The 19,665-nt window shown below is 47.8% G+C and overlaps 1 protein-coding gene across 1 annotated transcript in view; it reads left to right on the top strand.

The window, feature by feature from the left end:
- The window catches only part of dnah5l (dynein, axonemal, heavy chain 5 like), a 40,953-nt gene that overhangs the window by 1,206 nt on the left and 20,082 nt on the right, over positions 1 to 19,665 (top strand). Inside the window, exons 4-46 of the mRNA XM_047337941.1 lie at positions 8 to 82; positions 375 to 464; positions 1,562 to 1,633; positions 1,939 to 2,040; positions 2,495 to 2,663; positions 2,811 to 2,976; positions 3,151 to 3,154; positions 3,949 to 4,047; positions 4,787 to 4,968; positions 7,023 to 7,142; positions 7,249 to 7,354; positions 7,450 to 7,545; positions 7,785 to 7,880; positions 7,990 to 8,163; positions 9,057 to 9,146; positions 9,227 to 9,382; positions 9,447 to 9,586; positions 9,980 to 10,131; positions 10,255 to 10,462; positions 11,360 to 11,447; positions 11,594 to 11,717; positions 11,803 to 11,978; positions 12,080 to 12,172; positions 12,244 to 12,347; positions 12,882 to 12,978; positions 13,572 to 13,652; positions 14,051 to 14,305; positions 14,546 to 14,695; positions 14,791 to 14,909; positions 15,035 to 15,171; positions 15,256 to 15,418; positions 15,555 to 15,666; positions 15,770 to 15,898; positions 16,329 to 16,528; positions 16,717 to 16,870; positions 16,987 to 17,097; positions 17,172 to 17,327; positions 17,685 to 17,813; positions 17,995 to 18,210; positions 18,597 to 18,743; positions 18,826 to 18,998; positions 19,207 to 19,277; positions 19,379 to 19,486. Coding sequence (XP_047193897.1) covers positions 8 to 82; positions 375 to 464; positions 1,562 to 1,633; positions 1,939 to 2,040; positions 2,495 to 2,663; positions 2,811 to 2,976; positions 3,151 to 3,154; positions 3,949 to 4,047; positions 4,787 to 4,968; positions 7,023 to 7,142; positions 7,249 to 7,354; positions 7,450 to 7,545; positions 7,785 to 7,880; positions 7,990 to 8,163; positions 9,057 to 9,146; positions 9,227 to 9,382; positions 9,447 to 9,586; positions 9,980 to 10,131; positions 10,255 to 10,462; positions 11,360 to 11,447; positions 11,594 to 11,717; positions 11,803 to 11,978; positions 12,080 to 12,172; positions 12,244 to 12,347; positions 12,882 to 12,978; positions 13,572 to 13,652; positions 14,051 to 14,305; positions 14,546 to 14,695; positions 14,791 to 14,909; positions 15,035 to 15,171; positions 15,256 to 15,418; positions 15,555 to 15,666; positions 15,770 to 15,898; positions 16,329 to 16,528; positions 16,717 to 16,870; positions 16,987 to 17,097; positions 17,172 to 17,327; positions 17,685 to 17,813; positions 17,995 to 18,210; positions 18,597 to 18,743; positions 18,826 to 18,998; positions 19,207 to 19,277; positions 19,379 to 19,486 — 5,590 coding nt within the window. The remainder of the gene's footprint in view (positions 1 to 7; positions 83 to 374; positions 465 to 1,561; positions 1,634 to 1,938; positions 2,041 to 2,494; positions 2,664 to 2,810; positions 2,977 to 3,150; positions 3,155 to 3,948; positions 4,048 to 4,786; positions 4,969 to 7,022; positions 7,143 to 7,248; positions 7,355 to 7,449; positions 7,546 to 7,784; positions 7,881 to 7,989; positions 8,164 to 9,056; positions 9,147 to 9,226; positions 9,383 to 9,446; positions 9,587 to 9,979; positions 10,132 to 10,254; positions 10,463 to 11,359; positions 11,448 to 11,593; positions 11,718 to 11,802; positions 11,979 to 12,079; positions 12,173 to 12,243; positions 12,348 to 12,881; positions 12,979 to 13,571; positions 13,653 to 14,050; positions 14,306 to 14,545; positions 14,696 to 14,790; positions 14,910 to 15,034; positions 15,172 to 15,255; positions 15,419 to 15,554; positions 15,667 to 15,769; positions 15,899 to 16,328; positions 16,529 to 16,716; positions 16,871 to 16,986; positions 17,098 to 17,171; positions 17,328 to 17,684; positions 17,814 to 17,994; positions 18,211 to 18,596; positions 18,744 to 18,825; positions 18,999 to 19,206; positions 19,278 to 19,378; positions 19,487 to 19,665) is intronic.

The following is a 19,665-nucleotide window of genomic DNA, read 5'->3' as shown; positions in this document are numbered from 1 at the left end:
CTTCCAGTTCCGTCTAATCGATGACTTCTTCGCTGCGAATGGATCCAAGAAGCTGATTTTCTTCTATCAGGACGTGAAGCAGGTAAATGTTCTCATGACGTCCACTCTTTTCTGAAATCTGCATCTGTCTCATCACTTGTTTTTCTTCAATCATTTTCTGCTGTTGGGGGTGCTGTAGTCCTGGGTTTCCCCCGAGTCTCCTAACAGATGTGAGGAGAATCTCCACTAGAGAGCGCCCTACAGTTCGACCTCATTCCACAATATTCACCTCAGTTTTTCTAATCAGACCCTTTGCTTCATCATTTGTTGCTGACTCTTTATATCTTTATTCTTTTTAATCCCTCTCTTCTGTGTTGTCTGTGTTTTTCCTCCAGAACCTGTCGTCCACTCAGTCGTCCTCTGTGGACGTGTTGACCTCGGCCGGCGCTCAGAGGAAACTCTTCCTCACCACCGCGAACTCTGAGGTACAAGTGAACACCAGCAACTCAGAACACTTTGGTTTAGAAATATGAAATCTAAAAGTAAAATAAGGAACCTAAAGTTTTCCGGGTTGATCCTGTTTCTCTGTGTTAACTCTTCATTTCACTCTTCACACTGTTTGATGACTCATCCTGCGTCCAATGAGAAACCTTTGTACCAGTTAGCGACCGGCGCACATGGAGCTAACGGCCTCATTCACTTAAATCTGCAGGCGTCAACAAAGGTGGTGGCGAGAAGCTGGTTAATTAAAAAAAAAGAAGAAAAATGAACGTTGTTATCAATTCCTTATGATAAAGAAATGTAATTAAGTTTTGTTATTTTACAGTTTAACCATAAACTTTATTATAAATATCTATAAATATAAAGAAAACACAACCAAAGAAATCAAACTTAAATGAAGTAAAATATAAATTCTTCTTCTTCTGTAAAATAAAACTTTTCATATCAAACACAGACATGAAAATAAGTGTGAATGATTTTAGTTTGACCTCTGACCTCAGCGCTGAAAGCATCGTGTGGCGGTGAAGCTGTTGACGTGTCGTCATGGTTGCAGCTCGTGATGCAGATCACAGTTTTAGTTTCAGTCAGAACAAAGCTTCGCTCCGTCTCACAGATAATTACTGTGTCTGTGTTGCTATGGAAGAAAATCCTGAAGCCGCTTTGTTTGGTGTTTACACGGTGACGCCAAATACCTTCAGTTCGTCTCACATGACTACAGGTGGACTCAGTGATCAGAGAGCTGGGAAATGAGCTAAAGGCTACATGCTAATAATGAATCAACTGCTGGAAGTTTGAAGTCTTGTGACTGCTCAGGTGTAAATTCAGAAAAGTGATCTGTAGACACCAGAGTTTGGAAATGTGTCTGTTTCTTTGAAGCAGAACACACACCGCTCTGCACAGCTCGACTCTGTGTCCTCACTCAGCTTCACACAGTTTGTCTCGGTCATGGTCAGAGTCTCGATTTGAGGCCAAGTCCTTGTTGTTTTTGGACTCGATTGTAATGTGTCGACTGAAGTGAAAATAAGTTTCTGTACTTTGGCCACAAACTGAAACTAACCTCAGTCCCTCTGTGTTTTTTCAGCCTTTACTGGGGACGTGTCTGTTCTTCCTGAGAACCACAGACAAGGCCATAACCACCGCTAACATACAGCAGGTCAGTCCGTCGTGGTGCGTTCAGGAGCGTCTCAATAGACATTAAACTACCCCCAAAAAAGAAACACACAAGACATGACAGAAGTTTTCGTTACAACCAAACATTTAAATGATGACGATTTGTTCTGCCCACGGTGATGTCACAGTCTCCTGTACACAGCTGATCATAGAAGTTAAGGAGGTTTTCATGAACCTTGTCCTTGCTGCGGATCAGCTGTTCTCAGGGTCCCTCTAAGCCCCGGGTCCCAGGTTAATGTTCCAAGCCCCTGGTCGTAGTCAGTCACATGATCTCTGCTCCGCCTGCAGGAGGTGAACCTCGGCCTGTTGGACTGCAGCGACGGCAGCTTCCTGCACAGCGTGGAGACTCTGCTGCTGGACGTCCTGTTGCCGGCTCTCAGGTCACAGCAGGTATGAACCTGAGTGACACCTTCAACTAGACGTCCATCAGAGGAACCTGAGCAGAACCTCATGTTCTCACAGGAGCAGGATCTTCTTTTCTCTTCTGATCATGCATCAAGTTAAAAACTGTTTGGTCTGATGTTTTCTTTTCATCCTTATCATGAATGATTTTTATTATTATTATTATTATTATTATTATTATTATTATTATTATTATTATTATTATTATTATTATTATTATTATAAAGTAAACAGAAACCTCTCTATATCCAGTGTCTAAAGACTTTAGATGGACGACTTCGAACATGAACATTAAATAAATGTCAAAGATGGTTTCTGTCATTTTACGGGTTCTCATCTCGTATGTTCACGTGTTCACGTGTTCACGTGTTCACGTTGAGGTCGGTTGTATGAACTCCCGCTGACCCTCTGATTCCGTGTGCAGACGTGGGGCTCGGTGCAGACAGGAGCTTCCTCTCCTGACGTCCAGTCCTTCCAGTCGTCTGTGGATCAGTTTGTCAGTAATCTGAACTCGGCCAGACTCAACGTGGAGAGAAAGTTCCAGCTGAAGCCGGTTGACCTCCCTGACGCCATCGAGCAGCTGAGCCTCCCCGCGGATTACACCTCTGCAGGTAGGAGGGACCACTCCGCCGTTTATTCCTCTTCTCTCTTTTTATATAAATCTATTTAGAAGAAAATGATTAACATCGTACAACAACGTGTTTGACATTTTAACCAAAAAACCCGGTCCAAGAAATGACTTGCGCTTTTGCTCTCAGCCAATAACAGCGAGCTGGTGGAGCGTCTGGAGGGCGTGGTCTCGGTGTGGACCAATCAGATCAAGCAGGTGCTGACGGAGAGCGAGCAGATGAGGAAGGAGGCGGATGACGTCGGACCCTCGGCGGAGCTGGAGCACTGGAAGAGACGCCTGGTCACCTTTAACAGGTGAAGGTCAAAATACAAAACAACGTGTGAAAGTCTGTGAAAACATTTAAAATGATCTGATCTCATCTTTCTCTCATTTCATCTTTAGTGTCACTCACTTTGTCCAAATTCATTTTCTTTACATTTAAAATTTGAGTTAAACTTTTTATTGAAATTTCTCTTTTTTTATCTCAGTCTGGTTTCATCTCTAATCCAGTCTGTGTGTGTGTGTGTGTGTGTGTGTGTGTGTGTGTGTGTGTGTGTGTGTGTGTGTGTGTGTGTGTCTGTGTGTCTGTGTGTGTGTGCGTGTGTCTGTCTGTTGTGTCTGTCTCACTGTCTGTGTGTCTGTCTGTCTGTCTGTCTCTGTCTGTGTGTCTGTCTGTCTCTGTCTGTCTGTCTCTGTCTGTGTGTCTGTCTGTCTGTGTGTCTGTCTGTCTCATGTCTGTCTGTCTCACGTCTGTCTGTCTCACTGTCTGTCTGTCTCACTGTCTGTCTGTCTCAGGTCTGTCTGTCTCATTGTCTGTCTGGTCACTGTGTGTCTGTCTCACTGTCTGTCTGTCTCACTGTCTGTCTGTCACTGTCTGTCTGTCTCACGGTCTGTCTGTCTCATTGTCTGTCTGTGTCACTGTGTGTCTGTCTCACTGTCTGTCTGTCTCACTGTCTGTCTGTCTATTGTCTGTCTGTCTCACTGTCTGTCTGTCTCACTGTCTGTCTGTCTGTCTGTCTCACTGTCTGTCTGTCTCACTGTCTGTCTGTCTCACTGTCTGTCTGTGTCACTGTCTGTCTGTCTCACTGTCTGTCTGTCTCACTGTCTGTCTGTCTCACCGTCTGTCTGTCTCACTGTCTGTCTGTCTCACTGTCTGTCTGTCTCACTGTCTGTCTGTCTCACTGTCTGTCTGTGTCACTGTCTGTCTGTCTCACCGTCTGTCTGTCTCACTGTCTGTCTGTCTCACGGTCTGTCTGTCTCACGGTCTGTCTGTCTCTGTGTTTCAGGACAGAGAAATCACTGTGGTGTCTAACGAGGCCAAAGACAACGTGAAGTACCTGAACACCCTGAACAAGTTCTTTAGACCTCTGAGGAAATGCACTCCGGTAAAAATAATAGAATAATAAGAAGTGAAATATAATAAAATATAAATAAATGAATGAATAAATATAATAATATAATAGAATAAACTTTATGTAAAACTAGAGACTGAACTTAACCCTGAAAGTTGATGAATGAAATCTTCAAATCAACCTTAAAACAAAGAGTCGGAGTCAAGAGGCTGAAGCAGACGCAGAATCTTTAGTTTGAGGAACAAAGATGTGAAGATAAAAACTTTATCATCTCTCTAATATTTAAATATACCCTGTGGGGGTGGAGCTGGACTCTCTGACAGCGTGTCAGACAGGATGCTGTCTAAGTCACATGACATCCTGGACAGTGTGCCCCCCCCTCTCCATGACGAGCAGGACTCACCGAGACGCACCGCAGAGCGCCACAGGAAGTCGTCCTGCCTGAGGCCGTCCAACTCCACAACTCCTCCCTCTGACACTGAGTCAGAGGACTCGTTACAATGCCACCGATATCCACACATATCCATGCTTGCACTAAATACTCAATCTACAGAACGCACATATTGTACATATGTCATATCTAATTTTATTTCTATATATTTTTTAATCTTTATATGCTTATATTTCTACTCTTGCATGGAGCTATTGTAACAAACACAATTTCCCCCTGGGATCAATAAAGTATTTCTGATTCTGATTCAATACTGATGTGTGTTGTGTGTCTGCTGTGTGTTGTGTGTCTGCTGTGTGTTGTGTGTCTCTCCCCTCACAGACTGGTTTGCTGGAGCACCTCCCCGGGCTGATGATGAGCATCAGGATGATTCTCACGTTCTCTCAGTTCTACAACAGCTCAGAGAAGATGACGTCTCTGCTGCTGAAGGTCACAAACCAGATGATGTCATCCTGTAGGAGCTTCCTGCTGCAGAGCGTCAGCCACATCTGGGACCAGAGCAGGTAGAGGTCCTACAGTCACACAGCAGGTAGAGGTCCTACAGTCACACAGCAGGTAGAGGTCCTACAGTCATACAGCAGGTAGAGGTCCTACAGTCACACAGCAGGTAGAGGTCCTACAGTCACACAGCATGTAGAGTCCTACAGTCAGCAGGTAGAGGTCCTACAGTCATTCAGCAGGTAGAGGTCCTACAGTCACACAGCAGGTAGAGATCCTACAGTCATACAGCAGGTAGAGGTCCTACAGTCACACAGCAGGTAGAGATCCTACAGTCATTCAGCAGGTAGAGATCCTACAGTCATACAGCAGGTAGAGGTCCTACAGTCATACAGCAGGTAGAGGTCCTACAGTCACACAGCAGGTGAGATCCAGTCATACAGCAGGTAGAGGTCCTACAGTCATACAGCAGGTAGAGGTCCTACAGTCACACAGCAGGTAGAGGTCCTACAGTCATACAGCAGGTAGAGGTCCTACAGTCACACAGCAGGTAGAGGTCCTACAGTCACACAGCAGGTAGAGGTCCTACAGTCACACAGCAGGTAGAGGTCCTACAGTCATACAGCAGGTAGAGGTCCTACAGTCATACAGCAGGTAGAGGTCCTACAGTCATACAGCAGGTAGAGGTCCTACAGTCATACAGCAGGTAGAGGTCCTACAGTCATACAGCATGTGAGGTCCTACAGTCATACAGCAGGTAGAGGTCCTACAGTCACACAGCAGGTAGAGGTCCTACATCACACAGCAGCTAGGGTCCTACAGTCATACAGCAGGTAGAGGTCCTACAGTCATACAGCAGATCATACAGCAGGTAGAGGTCCTACAGTCACTCAGCAGGTAGAGGTCCTACAGTCATACAGCAGGTAGAGGTCCTACAGTCATACAGCAGGTAGAGGTCCTACAGTCACACAGCAGGTAGAGGTCCTACAGTCACACAGCAGGTAGAGGTCCTACAGTCACACAGCAGGTAGAGGTCCTACAGTCACACAGCAGGTAGAGGTCCTACAGTCACACAGCAGGTAGAGGTCCTACAGTCATACAGCAGGTAGAGATCCTACAGTCATACAGCAGGTAGAGGTCCTACAGTCATACAGCAGGTAGAGGTCCTACAGTCATACAGCAGGTAGAGGTCCTACAGTCATACAGCAGGTAGAGGTCCTACAGTCATACAGCAGGTAGAGGTCCTACAGTCATACAGCAGGTAGAGGTCCTACAGTCATACAGCAGGTAGAGGTCCTACAGTCATACAGCAGGTAGAGATCCTACAGTCATACAGCAGGTAGAGATCCTACAGTCACACAGCAGGTAGAGGTCCTACAGTCATACAGCAGGTAGAGTCCTACAGTCACACAGCAGGTAGAGGTCCTACAGTCATTCAGCAGGTAGACAGTCATACAGGCCAAGCAGGGGTTACGGGTCTACAGTCATTCAGCAGGTAGAGTCCTACAGTCATACAGCAGGTAGAGATCCTACAGTCACACAGCAGGTAGAGGTCCTACAGTCATACAGCAGGTAGAGATCCTACAGTCACACAGCAGGTAGAGGTCCTACAGTCATTCAGCAGGTAGAGATCCTACAGTCATACAGCAGGTAGAGGTCCTACAGTCATACAGCAGGTAGAGGTCCTACAGTCATACAGCAGGTAGAGGTCCTACAGTCACACAGCAGGTAGAGGTCCTACAGTCATTCAGCAGGTAGAGGACCTACAGTCATACAGCAGGTAGAGGTCCTACAGTCATACAGCAGGTAGAGGTCCTACAGTCATTCAGCAGGTAGAGGTCCTACAGTCATTCAGCAGGTAGAGGTCCCAGTCATTCAGCAGGTAGAGGTCCTACAGTCACACAGCAGGTAGAGGTCCTACAGTATAACAGGTGAGTCACAGTCCAGCGGTAGAGGTCCTACAGCCAGTGACCTTTGACCTCTGAATTCTGCTCAGATCTTCAGATATTGTGTTCACAAAGTGTGTGTGTGTGTGTGTGTGTGTGTGTGTGTGTGTGTGTGTGTGTGTGTGTGTGTGTGTGTGTGTGTGTGTGTGTGTGGGTGGGTGTTTGTGTGTCAGGTCAGTGTTGTTGCAGCGTATCTCTGAGTGTTGTCATCTGAAGGTTCAGTACCAGAGGAGTTTCCAGTCAGTCAGAGATCAGCTGAGAGAAAATCCTGAGATGAGACAGTTTGACCTCAGGTAAAATCCTCGTCTCATTGTCTCATTGTCTCAGTGTCTCATTGTCTCAGTGTCTCAGTGTCTCCTTGTCTCTCACCATCATGTCTTCTTCTTCCTTCTCCTGCAGTGAAAACTACATCTTTGGGAAGTTTGATGCTTTCTGCAGACGTCTTGAGAAGATTGCTGACATGGCGTCTACGCTGGAGAGTCTGACCGCTCTGCAACACATGAAGGTCATTCCAACGAATTTATATATATATATATATATTCTGTATATATACATATACATGTCCTGTGTGTCCTGATGTGAAGCTTACGTGTGTTTCAGGTGGAGGGTGTTGAGGAGATTTACGTTCGATACCAGAGCATCGTCTGCACAACTGAGTCCAAGACCTATGACTTCCTGGACCACCGCAACCTGGAGGTGAGCTGTGGAATTACAGGATGAATCACAGATTCAGAGCAGAACATCAGTCAGTTCACAACTTCAACAGTCTCCTAACACGCACACACACACACTGGCATCAGAGTATTTAAGTGAAGTTGTCAAGTCTTTAGCAACAGTACTTTACTTATTTCATTGTGTGTGTGTGTGTGTGTGTGTGTGTGTGTGTGTGTGTGTGTGTGTGTGTGTGTGTGTGTGTGTGTGTGTGTGTGTGTCAGTTTGACAGTGACTACACAGACTTTCAGCTGCAAGTTCAGAGTTTGTTCCAGTCTCTTCAGTCTCTACTCGACTTTTGGTTCCATCAGTCTCTCACTGTAGGTTCATTATACGTTCTACTGAGTGTGTTTGTCTGTTTGTGTGTGATCATGTTAATCCATCGTGTTTGTGTCTCTCTGTGTTTGTGTCTCTCTGTGTGTGTTTCAGACAGGGCAGATGCTGGATCTACTGGTTGTGTTTGAGTCTCTTCCTGCGTCTCCTCTGGATCTGAAGCTTCATTACCTGCAGCTGCTGCAGTTTTACGGCCGAGAGCTGGAGCTGCTGAGGAGGACGTACGAGAGACAGAGAGAGAGACCGACCATTGGACGCAACCTGCCTCCGGTACACCTGTCGCTCTGCCTACCTGTCGCTCTGCCTACCTGTCGCTCTGCCTACCTGTCCCTCTGCCCACCTGTCGCTCTGCCCACCTGTTGCTCTGCCCACCTGTCGCTCTGCCCACCTGTCGCCTGTCTACCTGTCCATCTGCCCACCTGTCGCTGTGCCCCACCTGTCGCTCTCCATGCCTGTCGCTCTGCCTACCTGTCCATCTGCCCACCTGTCGCTCTGCCCACCTGTCGCTTCTCTACCTGTGCCTCTGTCCACCTGTCGCTCTGCCCACCTGTCGCTCTGCCCACCTGTCGCTCTGCCTACCTGTCCATCTGCCCACCTGTCGCTCTGCCCACCTGTCGCTCTGCCTACCTGTGCCTCTGTCCACCTGTCCATCTGCCCACCTGTCGCTCTGCCCACCTGTCGCTCTGCCTACCTGTCCGCCGGCCACCTGTCGCCCTGCCTACCTGTGCCTCTGCCCACCTGTCCCTCTGCCCACCTGTCGCTCTGCCCACCTGTCGCTCTGCCCACCTGTCGCTCTGCCCACCTGTCGCTCTGCCCACCTGTCGCTCTGCCCACCTGTCGCTCTGCCCACCTGTCGCTCTGCCCACCTGTCGCTCTGCCTACCTGTCGCTCTGCCCACCTGTCGCTCTGCCTACCTGTGCCTCTGCCCACCTGTCCATCTGCCCACCTGTCGCTCTGCCCACCTGTCGCTCTGTCCACCTGTCGCTCTGCCCACCTGTCACTCTGCCTACCTGTCCATCTGCCCACCTGTCGCTCTGCCCACCTGTCGCTCTGCCCACCTGTCGCTCTGCCCACCTGTCGCTCTGTCCACCTGTGCCTCTGTCCACCTGTCGCTCTGTCCACCTGTCGTGGGATGTCAGTAACATCACCTGTCTCTCTCTCAGGCGGCCGGTCGGGTGCTGTGGTGTCGTCACCTGTTCCGGAGGATTGAAGCCCCCATGTTGATCCTGAAGAAGAAGCTGAACGTCCTGAAGGTACCGCCTCTGATATTTTCCGACCAATCATGTCAGTGTCTCTGACCCATTTGAACTCAGTGACCCCGTCTCTCTCCCAGGGACCAGAGATGACCAAAGTGATCCGCAGCTACAACAAGATGGCGCTCATGCTGCTGCAGTACGAGGAAGTGCACCTGCAGGGGTGGGTTCAGACTGCAGAGAGGGCGCCGCACTGCCTCAGCGCCGCCCTGCTGGTCCGACATCAAAACTGCAAGGTATGACTGATGACTGAAAGCAGTGACGGATCAGCGACTGTACATAACGATGTGTATGTTTCAGGAGGTCTTGGTGAACCTGGACCCTGTGGTGCTGGAGGTTCTGCAGGAGTTTCGCTGGATGACCAAACTCGGGGTGTTTGTGCCAAAAGTCCTCGTGAAGATGACGTCCAGAGAATCAGAGATCAAAGCTCTTTACAACCAGTGAGAACACACGTTCCTATTTTAGTTTGTACTGTTTAATAACTCAAGAACTTCATGATTTAATCCTTCCTGATTTGGTTCAAACGTTTCCTTTGACTCACAGATGAACTGATCAGATTTTAGTGAGGTCAAAGTTCAAGGTCACAGTGACCAAATGGGTCTGGTTAATGGAGACACACAATTCTAGGGCAGTAATTGTTGTTTTTATTCTAAATGACTTAAACTGAATTGAGTTTAGTGAATGTTTTACTCGACATATTTGACCAGACTTTCCTCCACAACTCTTCACATCTCACGTTTCTCTCGTCTTTGCTCATCTCATCTTGTCTTTGTTTGAACTGGTGTAGCTTTTAGTCTCTTGATCGTAGTGTTCGACGCTCTGATCTGTTCCAGGCTGCAGGAGCTGCTGCAGGACTACAGCTCGGTCGTTGACGGGATCCCGGCTCTTCTCTTCCCTCTGATGCAGCCCTTCATCGGCCGGGTGGAGGCGGCGCTCTCCCCCGGACTCACCACACTGTCCTGGACCGCTCTCAACACTGACGCATGTGAGCAGGAACAGATCTGCTGCTCTATGTTGTGATGTGATAAACCTAGATTATGTTGAGATGTTCGCTGTAAAACACACGGTGACACATGATTGAAACTACGATGTTCCTGCCTGTGCTCAGTCATACAGAGTGTGTATGTGGCCCTGGAGGAGCTGGAGCAGGTTTCTAAAGCCGCCACAGATCTGTTGGAGTGTCGTGTCGATCGGCTGCTTCAGGCCGTGTCCTCCTGCAGCCTGCTGGTCCTGCCTGAAGACTCCCCCGTCTCACCTCACCACCTCCTGCTGCAGACAGACGCCTCAGTCCGAGCTGCTGCCGTCACTCTGAACTGGTAACGTTTTAATGGTTTCAGACTGTGTGAGAATCAGCTCTGTTATAATGGTTCTGTTTTGGTGTTCGCCCCCTGTCTGTTAATGCTGTTACTGCAACGACTGCAGAGTCAAATGTAACAGTTTTTCACTTACACCTGACAACTCCACAGTTTCTCCATCTCCCCAAGTCAAGAGTTCGAATGTCACATCAATAACAGCACTCGGCCTCTAACAGCACAGCTTTACTCTCTCCTCTCCGGCCTCTCACTCAAACTCCTCCATAAACTCCAACTGGTCCAAAACGCAGCTGAACCCAAACCCCAGAACCCAAACCCCAGAACCCAAACCCCAGAACCCAAACCCCAGAACCCATCCAGCGAACACATCGCCCCTGGCTCCCTATCAAATACAGCTTCAACTTCAAGGTTCTCCTCCTCACTACCAAGGCTCTCCACAACATGGCACCTCCTCCCCTCTCTGACCTCCTCCTCAACTACACACCCACCCATACTCTCTGCTCGTCCTCCTCCATGCTCCTCACCACACCTCCTGCCCGGCTGTCTTCCATGGGCTCAAGAGCCTTCACGTGCCTCTCTCCCACCTTCAAATCCTGTTTAAAAACTCACCTCCTCCAATCGACGTACTCAGAATAATTCTTTAGTATTTACTTGATCTTTTGTTAGTCTGTTGTTGTGTGTTGTTGTGTTCATGTTTGCTCTGTTTTTATATTTGTGAATCTGTTTTATTTTATTATTATTTCTACATGTAAGGTGACCTTGAGTGTCATGAAAGGCGCCCATACATCAAATGTATTATTATTATTATTATAATTATGTGTGTGTGTGTGTGTGTGTGTGTGTGTGTGTGTGTGTGTGTGTGTGTGTGTGTGTGTGTGTGTGTGTGTGTGTGTGAGACAGGCAGAGTCAGCAGGTGGAGAAATATGTGTTTGAGCTGATTGAGGAGGTGAAGAAGAAGATGAAGCCGACAGAGACTGTTAATCTGGAGGTAACACACACACATAAGTTTAATGAGTAAAAAAAAAACAATACACCTCTCCTCTCATCCTTCTCTTCCTCCTCCTCCTCCTCCTCCTCCTCCTCCTCCTCCTCCCTCCTCCTCCTTCTCCTCCTCCTCCTCCTCCTCCTCCTCAGGGATCTTTCCAGTGTCTCCATCCAGACTCCAAACAGAAGACTCGCTGTCAGTCTTGTCTTCCTTGTCGTTTCTACAACCTGATTGGTCAGATCTGTAATCGCAGCACTGAAGCTCTGGTCAAAGGTCAGACTCCTTTACTCCATCACATCATGAAGATCAACATACAGACAAATAAATCTCTACGTTCTTGTTTGTCTTTTCTTTCCAGCCACCAAATCATCTCTGGACGCCCTGAGGAGGAGACTCCATGTCGTTAAATACCAGTCGTCCTCCGCCTCCTCTTCCTCCTCCAGCAGCCACTCTGCTCCTCCTCCTCTCCTCAGAGCCTCCATCCAGCTCGCCATCCCCAACATCGTCCTCAGACCCAGTCTGGACGACATTCAGGTCCGTCTGCTCTGTGACCTCTGACCTCTGAAGTCGACTCTTCACCTTGCAGAACATTACACTGAACTGGTTTCATGGTTTGAGTTTCCCATGTGTTTCAGACCACAGTGAATCATCTGGTGAACCTGGTGTTGTCTGTGACCAGAGACATTCCTCTGTGGACGTTCTCTCACATGCAGTACAAACAGCAGCAGGTAGACGCTCGCCTCACACACCTGTCAGTGCACAACCAATCACATCCCAGCATTACTCTCTCTCCGTGCAGGTGGAGCAGGCGGCGGTTCGCGACGCTGGAGACGACGTCACGGTGAAGCCGCCGGTGCTCAGGCCTCTGGACAGACAGCTGGCCGAACATAAAGACGTCACCAAGTCAGTCCTTATTTAGTCCCTAGTTTTTATTTTTGAGGATGTTGACTTGGTGTTTAACGTAATGAACCAAAACTAGAAACTAAAACCTCAGTTCAGCCTAATGTGATTCATTACAAATCATTTATGATCAGAGACTGTAAATAAAGATCAAAGACACGTCTTTACTTCCTCCAGAAATGAGCTCAAAGTAGCTCAGATATAAATGCTGCCATCTTGTGGTGATCGTGCAGTGGAGCCCGGGTATCGAGGATCTGCCCATTAACTCTCTCCACCAATCCTGAGTCAGTCTCTGCTGTCAATCATGAGCCTGAACACTTGAACAAACATCAGAGAGATAAGAACGAGCTGAAATGACAGAAACATCTTTGACAAACATTTATTTAACGTCTGCTTTGAGTTTTTTAGTTTTGCCCATGTCCCATCTCCTAACATGGAGGAGGCATATTTGACCTGTACTGTAGCCATCCACCAGGGGGCGATGGATGATTTGGCTTCACTTTTATGAGCCGTCATGTATCTGTGTGTATTTTGCAGGTTGGTGATGCAGCTCAGCTCCGAGGTGTCGTCCCTGAGAGGACAGGCTGCTGAGACGCTGAATGACCTCACTCACTTCTCCGCTCTGTGGAACCAGGTTTGTGTGTCTGTGTCGATCAAGCTTCAACCTGTCCCTTTTATTAACTCGTCTAAAATCATCAGATCTGTTATTTCTGTAGTTAAGTTAGATATTTTTAAACTTGCAGAAATCTGTTTTAATTTAGGTAACAGTGCGTTTAATGCAGTCGCCTGTTGGTGGCGTCGTTTCCTCTTTGTGTCAGTGTTTGTCAGAAGAGTCAAAAGGAACTTTTATCCAGTTTGAAGTCACGTTTTAGATCGTGATGGTTTTTAACTCTGTTTGAAGCAGATGAAGGATTTTAGTCAGCGGACATCTGGATCTGAATTTTTTAGAGAAACAAGCTGAGCAGACGTTAGTGGACAACTCCCATCGTCCCACACTGTCCCTGATGAAGACTACAACTCCCATCGTCCCACACTGTCCCTGATGAAGACTACAACTCCCATCGTCCCACACTGTCCCTGATGAAGACTACAACTCCCATCGTCCCACACTGTCCCTGATGAAGACTACAACTCCCATCGTCCCACACTGTCCCTGATGAAGACTACAACTCCCATCGTCCCACACTGCTGTTGTTCCATGTTTAAAGATCACTGTTCTGTTTTCAGGAGCCAGAGGAGCAGGTGCAGATCTTTCTGAAATCGGAGCCGTCGCTGACAGAGTTCAGTTCTCAGATCTGCTTCTACTCTGTGAGTCCAACACCTCTTCATCTTCATCACTTCTCCTCTTCATCACTTCATATCTTCATCACTACTTTTACTCATGTTAATGATTTGAACAATTCTTCCACCACTGAAGAAGAAACAAGAACCAAAACGTGAAACCATAAATAAATTTGACGACACGTCTCCACTTCCTGTAGAAAGATCTGATGCTGACGTGTTGTGGAGTCAGAGACTGAGCAGTCGTGATCACGGAGTCGTAGTAAACATTTATTTAACATTTACTTTGATTTTTTAGTTTGGTCCATGTCCCATCTGCTAACATGGAGGAGGAGGGTTTAGGATCTATACTGCAGCCGGCCAGTCGTCCGTCTTTATGTACAGTCAGTATTTACTCTCTGTTCTCCCATGATGCATTGCTGCAGAAGCTGGAGGTGCAGATTTCGGAGCTCCCTCTGTTTCGTACGATGGGTTCCATCATCTTCGACACCGACGAGCTGAAGCTGGCTCTGACTCAGGAAAGTCGACTGTGGAAACAAGCCTTTGGTGCTGCGCTCAACCGCCGGGCGTCCGCCGACATGGACGGCATCTTCACGTTTGTGGACGGGATGACGAAGAGTCTGCAGCGTCCGATCACAGACCTGGAGGACGTCCGAGGAGCCATGTCGGCGCTCAGAGAGGTGAAGGGACACATGAACTGAGGAGTTCTTGTCAGTGATGGTAGAAGATGTGAGGAGACATGTTGCATATGAAGAAGTCTTGTTGTGATCCACGATCAGCTGACACCATGTAACCTGCTCAGTTCCTCCTTTCTTTAATCCTCCGTCATGTTTTCACTCTTTGATTCACTCAGTCGTTCATTTCATCTTGTATTTGACAGTGAGACACGTTTGACTCATTCCTCGCTGTTTGTGTTTGAGGTTCGGGAGGCGGAGGTTCGTATCGACGCCACTATCGGTCCAGTCGAGGAATCCTTCGCTCTGCTCAACAAACACGAGCTGCTGTTTAATGACGGGAACGCCGAGCGCGTGGACGGCCTGACGTACGCCTGGAAGAACCTCAACGCCCTGGTGAGGAGGGGGACGCCGTCGAGGGAAGGTATAACATCAACAAGAGTTTGTACGAAGATCCAGGTGTGTGTGTGTGTGTGTGTCTGTGATTTTAGGTGGTGCAGAACCAGAACACTCTGGTGAAGATCCAACCCAGCATGAAGGCAGACCTGCTGTCTGCAGTCCAGAGCTTCCAGAGCGACGTTCACGACTTCTGCACCAAGTACAACCAAAGGTATACACACACACACACACACACACACACACACACACACACACACACACACACACACACACACACACACACACACACAATAACACGTTGGACCTGTGCACAACAACTCAAACCTGTGCGTGCAGGGGTCCTGGCGTGGAGGGCGTGGCTCCAGTTGAAGCCAGTGAGCGCCTGCAGTGTTTTCAGTCAGACTTTGATCAGCTGTGGAGGAAGTTCATCACCTACTCAGGAGGAGAGGAGCTGTTCGGTTTGACTGTTAAAGGTTCGTCTCACCACCTGCCTCCTTGCTTCCTTCTCTCCTTCTCTCCTGGCTTCTCTCCTCCTTAATCTCCCTCCTCCCTTGCAGAGTATCCAGAGCTGCAGAGGATCAAGAGGGAGCTCTCTCTTCTGTCCAAACTTTACAGTTTATATAACTCCGTCATCGACAGCGTGACTGGATACTACGACTTCCTGTGGGCCGGACTGGACATCGAGAAGATGAACCTGGAGCTGCAGGACTTCCAGAACAGGTCGAGCAGCGAGGACAGTGATAGGACAATATTTAAAACTGGATAAAAGTCGATGAATGCAGCAGAAAAAGAGAAATAAAAAGTAAAAGATCTCTGTTGTAGTTTTATTTCTTCACCTGTCTCTGGGTCTTTTCAGGATCAAGAAGCTTCCAAAGGCGTTGAAGGAGTGGCAGGCGTTTAGAGATCTGAAGAAGACCATCGATGACTTCACTGAGTCCTGCCCTCTGCTCTACATGATGGCCAACAAGGTACGAGGCCGGTCAGAGGTGTCCCTGATCTCACCTGTGTCTTAGAAAACATTCACTCAGTTTGTGTCTCAGAACCTGAAGCTGTGGACTCTGTGTCCTTCAGGCGATGCTGCCCAGACACTGGACTCGTCTCAGTGAGTTGACCGCTCACAGTTTCCAGGTGGAATCAGAGAGCTTCTCTCTCAGAAGCATCATGGAGGCTCCGCTGCTAAAACACAAAGAGGACATTGAGGTTTTGATGATTTATTCACATTATTTTATTTTAATCTGACACAATAACTTTTGTTGGAAAGATTGTAATTCTTAACTTGTTAATGATAAAGTTAATTCTTCTGGGACTTTCCCAAATCTTTTTATTAATCCTGAAAAGTTAAGAATAATCCTGAAATGTCCAAGATATGGACATCAGAGTTTGGGAATAACCTATAAATGTTTGGAGTAATAATCCTGACTGGACCTGGATTATAAGAGAGAGATGAAAAAAATAAAAGCTATTCTGAAATACCACAGTTATTTATAGTCAGGACTCAAAAATCTAAAATAATCCTGACAACCGTTCAGTAAAAATCCAGATAATCCAGATTAATCTCCACAAATGAAAGTTCAGAAATTGTCAAAAAGATGGAAACTGGATTGTCTGTCTTCTGTCCTGTTGTCGTCAGGATGTCTGCATCAGTGCAGTGAAGGAGCGAGACATCGAGGCCAAGCTGAAGGACGTCGTGGCCGAGTGGAGCAGCCAGAGCCTCAGCTTTGCCCCCTTCAGGACCAGAGGAGAACTGCTGCTGAGAGGAGCCGACACCGTAGAGAAGGTCTCCATGATGGAGGACGGCCTGATGGTGCTGACGTCACTGCTGAGCAACAGGTAGGGGGGGGGAGAAAGAGAAAGAGAAAGAGAATAAAAGATCAAGAATCAAAAAATATTGATAGAAGTAAGATTAGTTGTAGAACAAAAGACTGGGTGGAGAGATGGATGAAAGAAAGAAAGAATGAATGAATGAATGATAAAGAATGAATGAAAATGAATGATGATGAATCAATGTCGTCCTGCAGGTACAACGCTCCGTTCAAGCCGTCCATCCAGCTGTGGGTCCAGAAACTCTCCAACACGTCCGAGATCATCGAGAAGTGGTTGTCGGTTCAAAACCTCTGGATCTACCTGGAGGCCGTGTTTGTGGGCGGAGACATTGCCAAACAGCTGCCTCAGGTCAGAACAAACATCAGGCTGCGTGTCACCAGTGACATCATCACCACGCCTCGTTGTTGCCATGCCAACCTGCAAACAGCTTTCCTGTGGCTTGATGCTTGTTGTTTGTTCCTCAGGAGGCGAAACGTTTCCTGAACATCGACAAGTCCTGGCAGAGGATCATGCAGCGAGCACACGAGCTTCCCAACGCCGTGCAGTGCTGCGTGGGAGACGAGACGCTCAGCCAGGTGCTGCCCACGTGCCTCTGAGCAACACAACCATGCTGTAGGTCCACGCTCACAGCCGCTTGTTGTCTCTGCAGCTGCTGCCTCACCTGCTGGAGCAGCTGGAGCTGTGTCAGAAGTCTCTGTCCGGTTACCTGGAGAAGAAACGACTGGTGTTTCCTCGCTTCTTCTTCGTGTCCGACCCCGCCCTGCTGGAGATCCTGGGTCAGGCGTCGGACTCGCACACCATACAGGTAACACGAGTGTGAACTGTGTCGCACGAGAAGAAACACGTCAGCTCAGCAGTGCAATAATTACATTAAAATAAAAGCAAAGTAGAAAGAGCTTCACCCACACACACACACACACACACACACACACACACACACACACACACACACACACACACACACACACACACACACACACACACACACACACACACACACACGGTGCAGGTGGAACAAACACTGGTTTAAGATTTAGTTTAATTTTTAAAACTTTTCTCTGCTCCACCTCTCAGCACCTTTCGTCTTTTCTTTCTTTTCTTTCTTTACGATCTTGATAAAATAGTTGATAAATATTTAAGTCTGAATTCTCTTTGTCATCAGGCTCATCTCCTGAGTCTGTTCGACAACGTTAGCCGAGTCGTGTTCAGTGAGAAACTCTACGACCAGATGCTCAGTTTTCAGTCTCAGGAAGGAGAAACTGTGGAGCTGAGTCAACCCGTCCTGGCTCAGGTACATTTCATCAGAACATTTATTCTTCTTCCCCTCACACACTCTGATCACTACTTTTAAACTATGTTATCAGCGGCTGCTTCTCAAAACCTCTGACAGGACTTTAAACCAGAAACCTCCATTAAAACTGTATGAATCTGTCTGGATCTTTTCTGTGACTGCTGACGATTCAACCTTCCAGGGTAACGTGGAGGTGTGGTTAGTACAGCTGCTCGCCGGAGTCAGACACACGCTCCACGCCATCATTCGTCAGGCCTACGTGGCGATCACTGAGCCGGGCCTGAAGCTGCTGGACTTCCAGTCGGCGTTTCCAGCTCAGGTCGGCCTCCTGGGAATCCAGATGATCTGGACCAGAGACGCAGAAGACGCACTAGTCCTCAGCAAGTCTGACAAGAAGGTGCTTTTATTTGTATGTATCAGCGCCAGCGACACCCAGTGGTCGGAGGCATCATGTTTTCACGTGACATTGTGAACACGATATCATGAGAACGCCTGAAGGGACTTTGTTCAAATTTGGTAGAAATCTTGAGTTAAACTCAAAGATGAACTGATTAGATTTTGATGGTTTTTAAGCAGGTAAGTGGACACGTAGGTAAACATGTGAGTAGATAACAGAGACAAACTACATTTAAATGATCCAACATTACTTTAACGTAACTGAAAAACTCTTGTGAGGAAGGTAGTTAATGTAAAGTCTAATTCTAGTTTTTATTTTAATGTGAGTGGGGGGGGCGTACCTTTAACTATCAGCTCCTCTCACCCCCCCGTCTGATCGTCTGGCAGATCATGCAGACAACCAATCAGAAGTTCATGGACCTCCTCAACGAGCTGATCGACATGACGACGAAGGAGCTGAGCAGAAACGAGAGGACCAAGTATGAGACGCTCATCACCATCCACGTCCACCAGAGGGACATCTTTGACGAGCTGGTGGGTGGATGGAGGGACAGAGACATTACGTTGCGTCACTAACCCGAGTGGTTGTGTCATTTTGTAACCTTATCTCCATCAGGTGCGCCTGAACGTTCGATCTGCGTTGGACTTCGAGTGGCAAAAACAGTCGAGGTTTTACTTCTTGGAGGAGACGGACAGATGCGTCATTCAAATCACAGACGTGGAGTTCAGCTACTGCAACGAATACCTGGGCTGTACAGACAGACTGGTCATCACTCCGCTGACTGACAGGTACAAACCACAGACTGTCAATAAGATGACGGTTCCCAAAAGTGGAGCTAAAGCATCTCCATCGCCCCCTGGTGGCTGGCTGCAGTATGGGTCATAAACCCCGCCTCCGTCATTCGGGCCGACCATCTTAATTATCACTCTGTTACAAACCAAACCCACTGACAGATCATTTAAATCAATACGTTACCACTCTGACACATGTGTCCAGGTGTTACATCACTCTGTCGCAGGCCCTGGGGATGAGCATGGGCGGAGCTCCGGCAGGTCCGGCAGGAACAGGTAACCAAGTCTCCAGTGAAAAACTCTCACTCTGAGTTTGTTGCTCTAATTAAGTGTGTGTGCTTGTCTGTGTGTGTTTGTGTGTGTCTGTGTGTTTACAGGTAAAACAGAGACCACGAAGGACATGGGTCGCTGTCTGGGCAAATACGTGGTGGTTTTCAATTGTTCGGACCAGATGGACTACAGAGGACTGGGACGTATTTATAAAGGTGTGATGCTGCTACAGCCAACAGTCGGCTTAAATCCCTGCGAGCCTCCTGCCCTCTGCTCGTGGTAACTGCTGATGGAGCTGAAAGACAAAGCTTATGATTTACTGGTCGATCTACGTTCCAAACCTTTGGTTAAGAGCTCTGGGTATTGACTGAAAGAACGAGATCGCAAATGCAAG

Source organism: Hippoglossus stenolepis, chromosome 19 (assembly GCF_022539355.2).
Source record: "Hippoglossus stenolepis isolate QCI-W04-F060 chromosome 19, HSTE1.2, whole genome shotgun sequence".
In the NCBI taxonomy this organism is placed as follows: Eukaryota; Metazoa; Chordata; class Actinopteri; order Pleuronectiformes; family Pleuronectidae; genus Hippoglossus; species Hippoglossus stenolepis.
The sequence above is the reverse complement of the archived record's forward strand: the minus strand, read 5'-3'. Positions and strand labels throughout refer to the sequence as shown.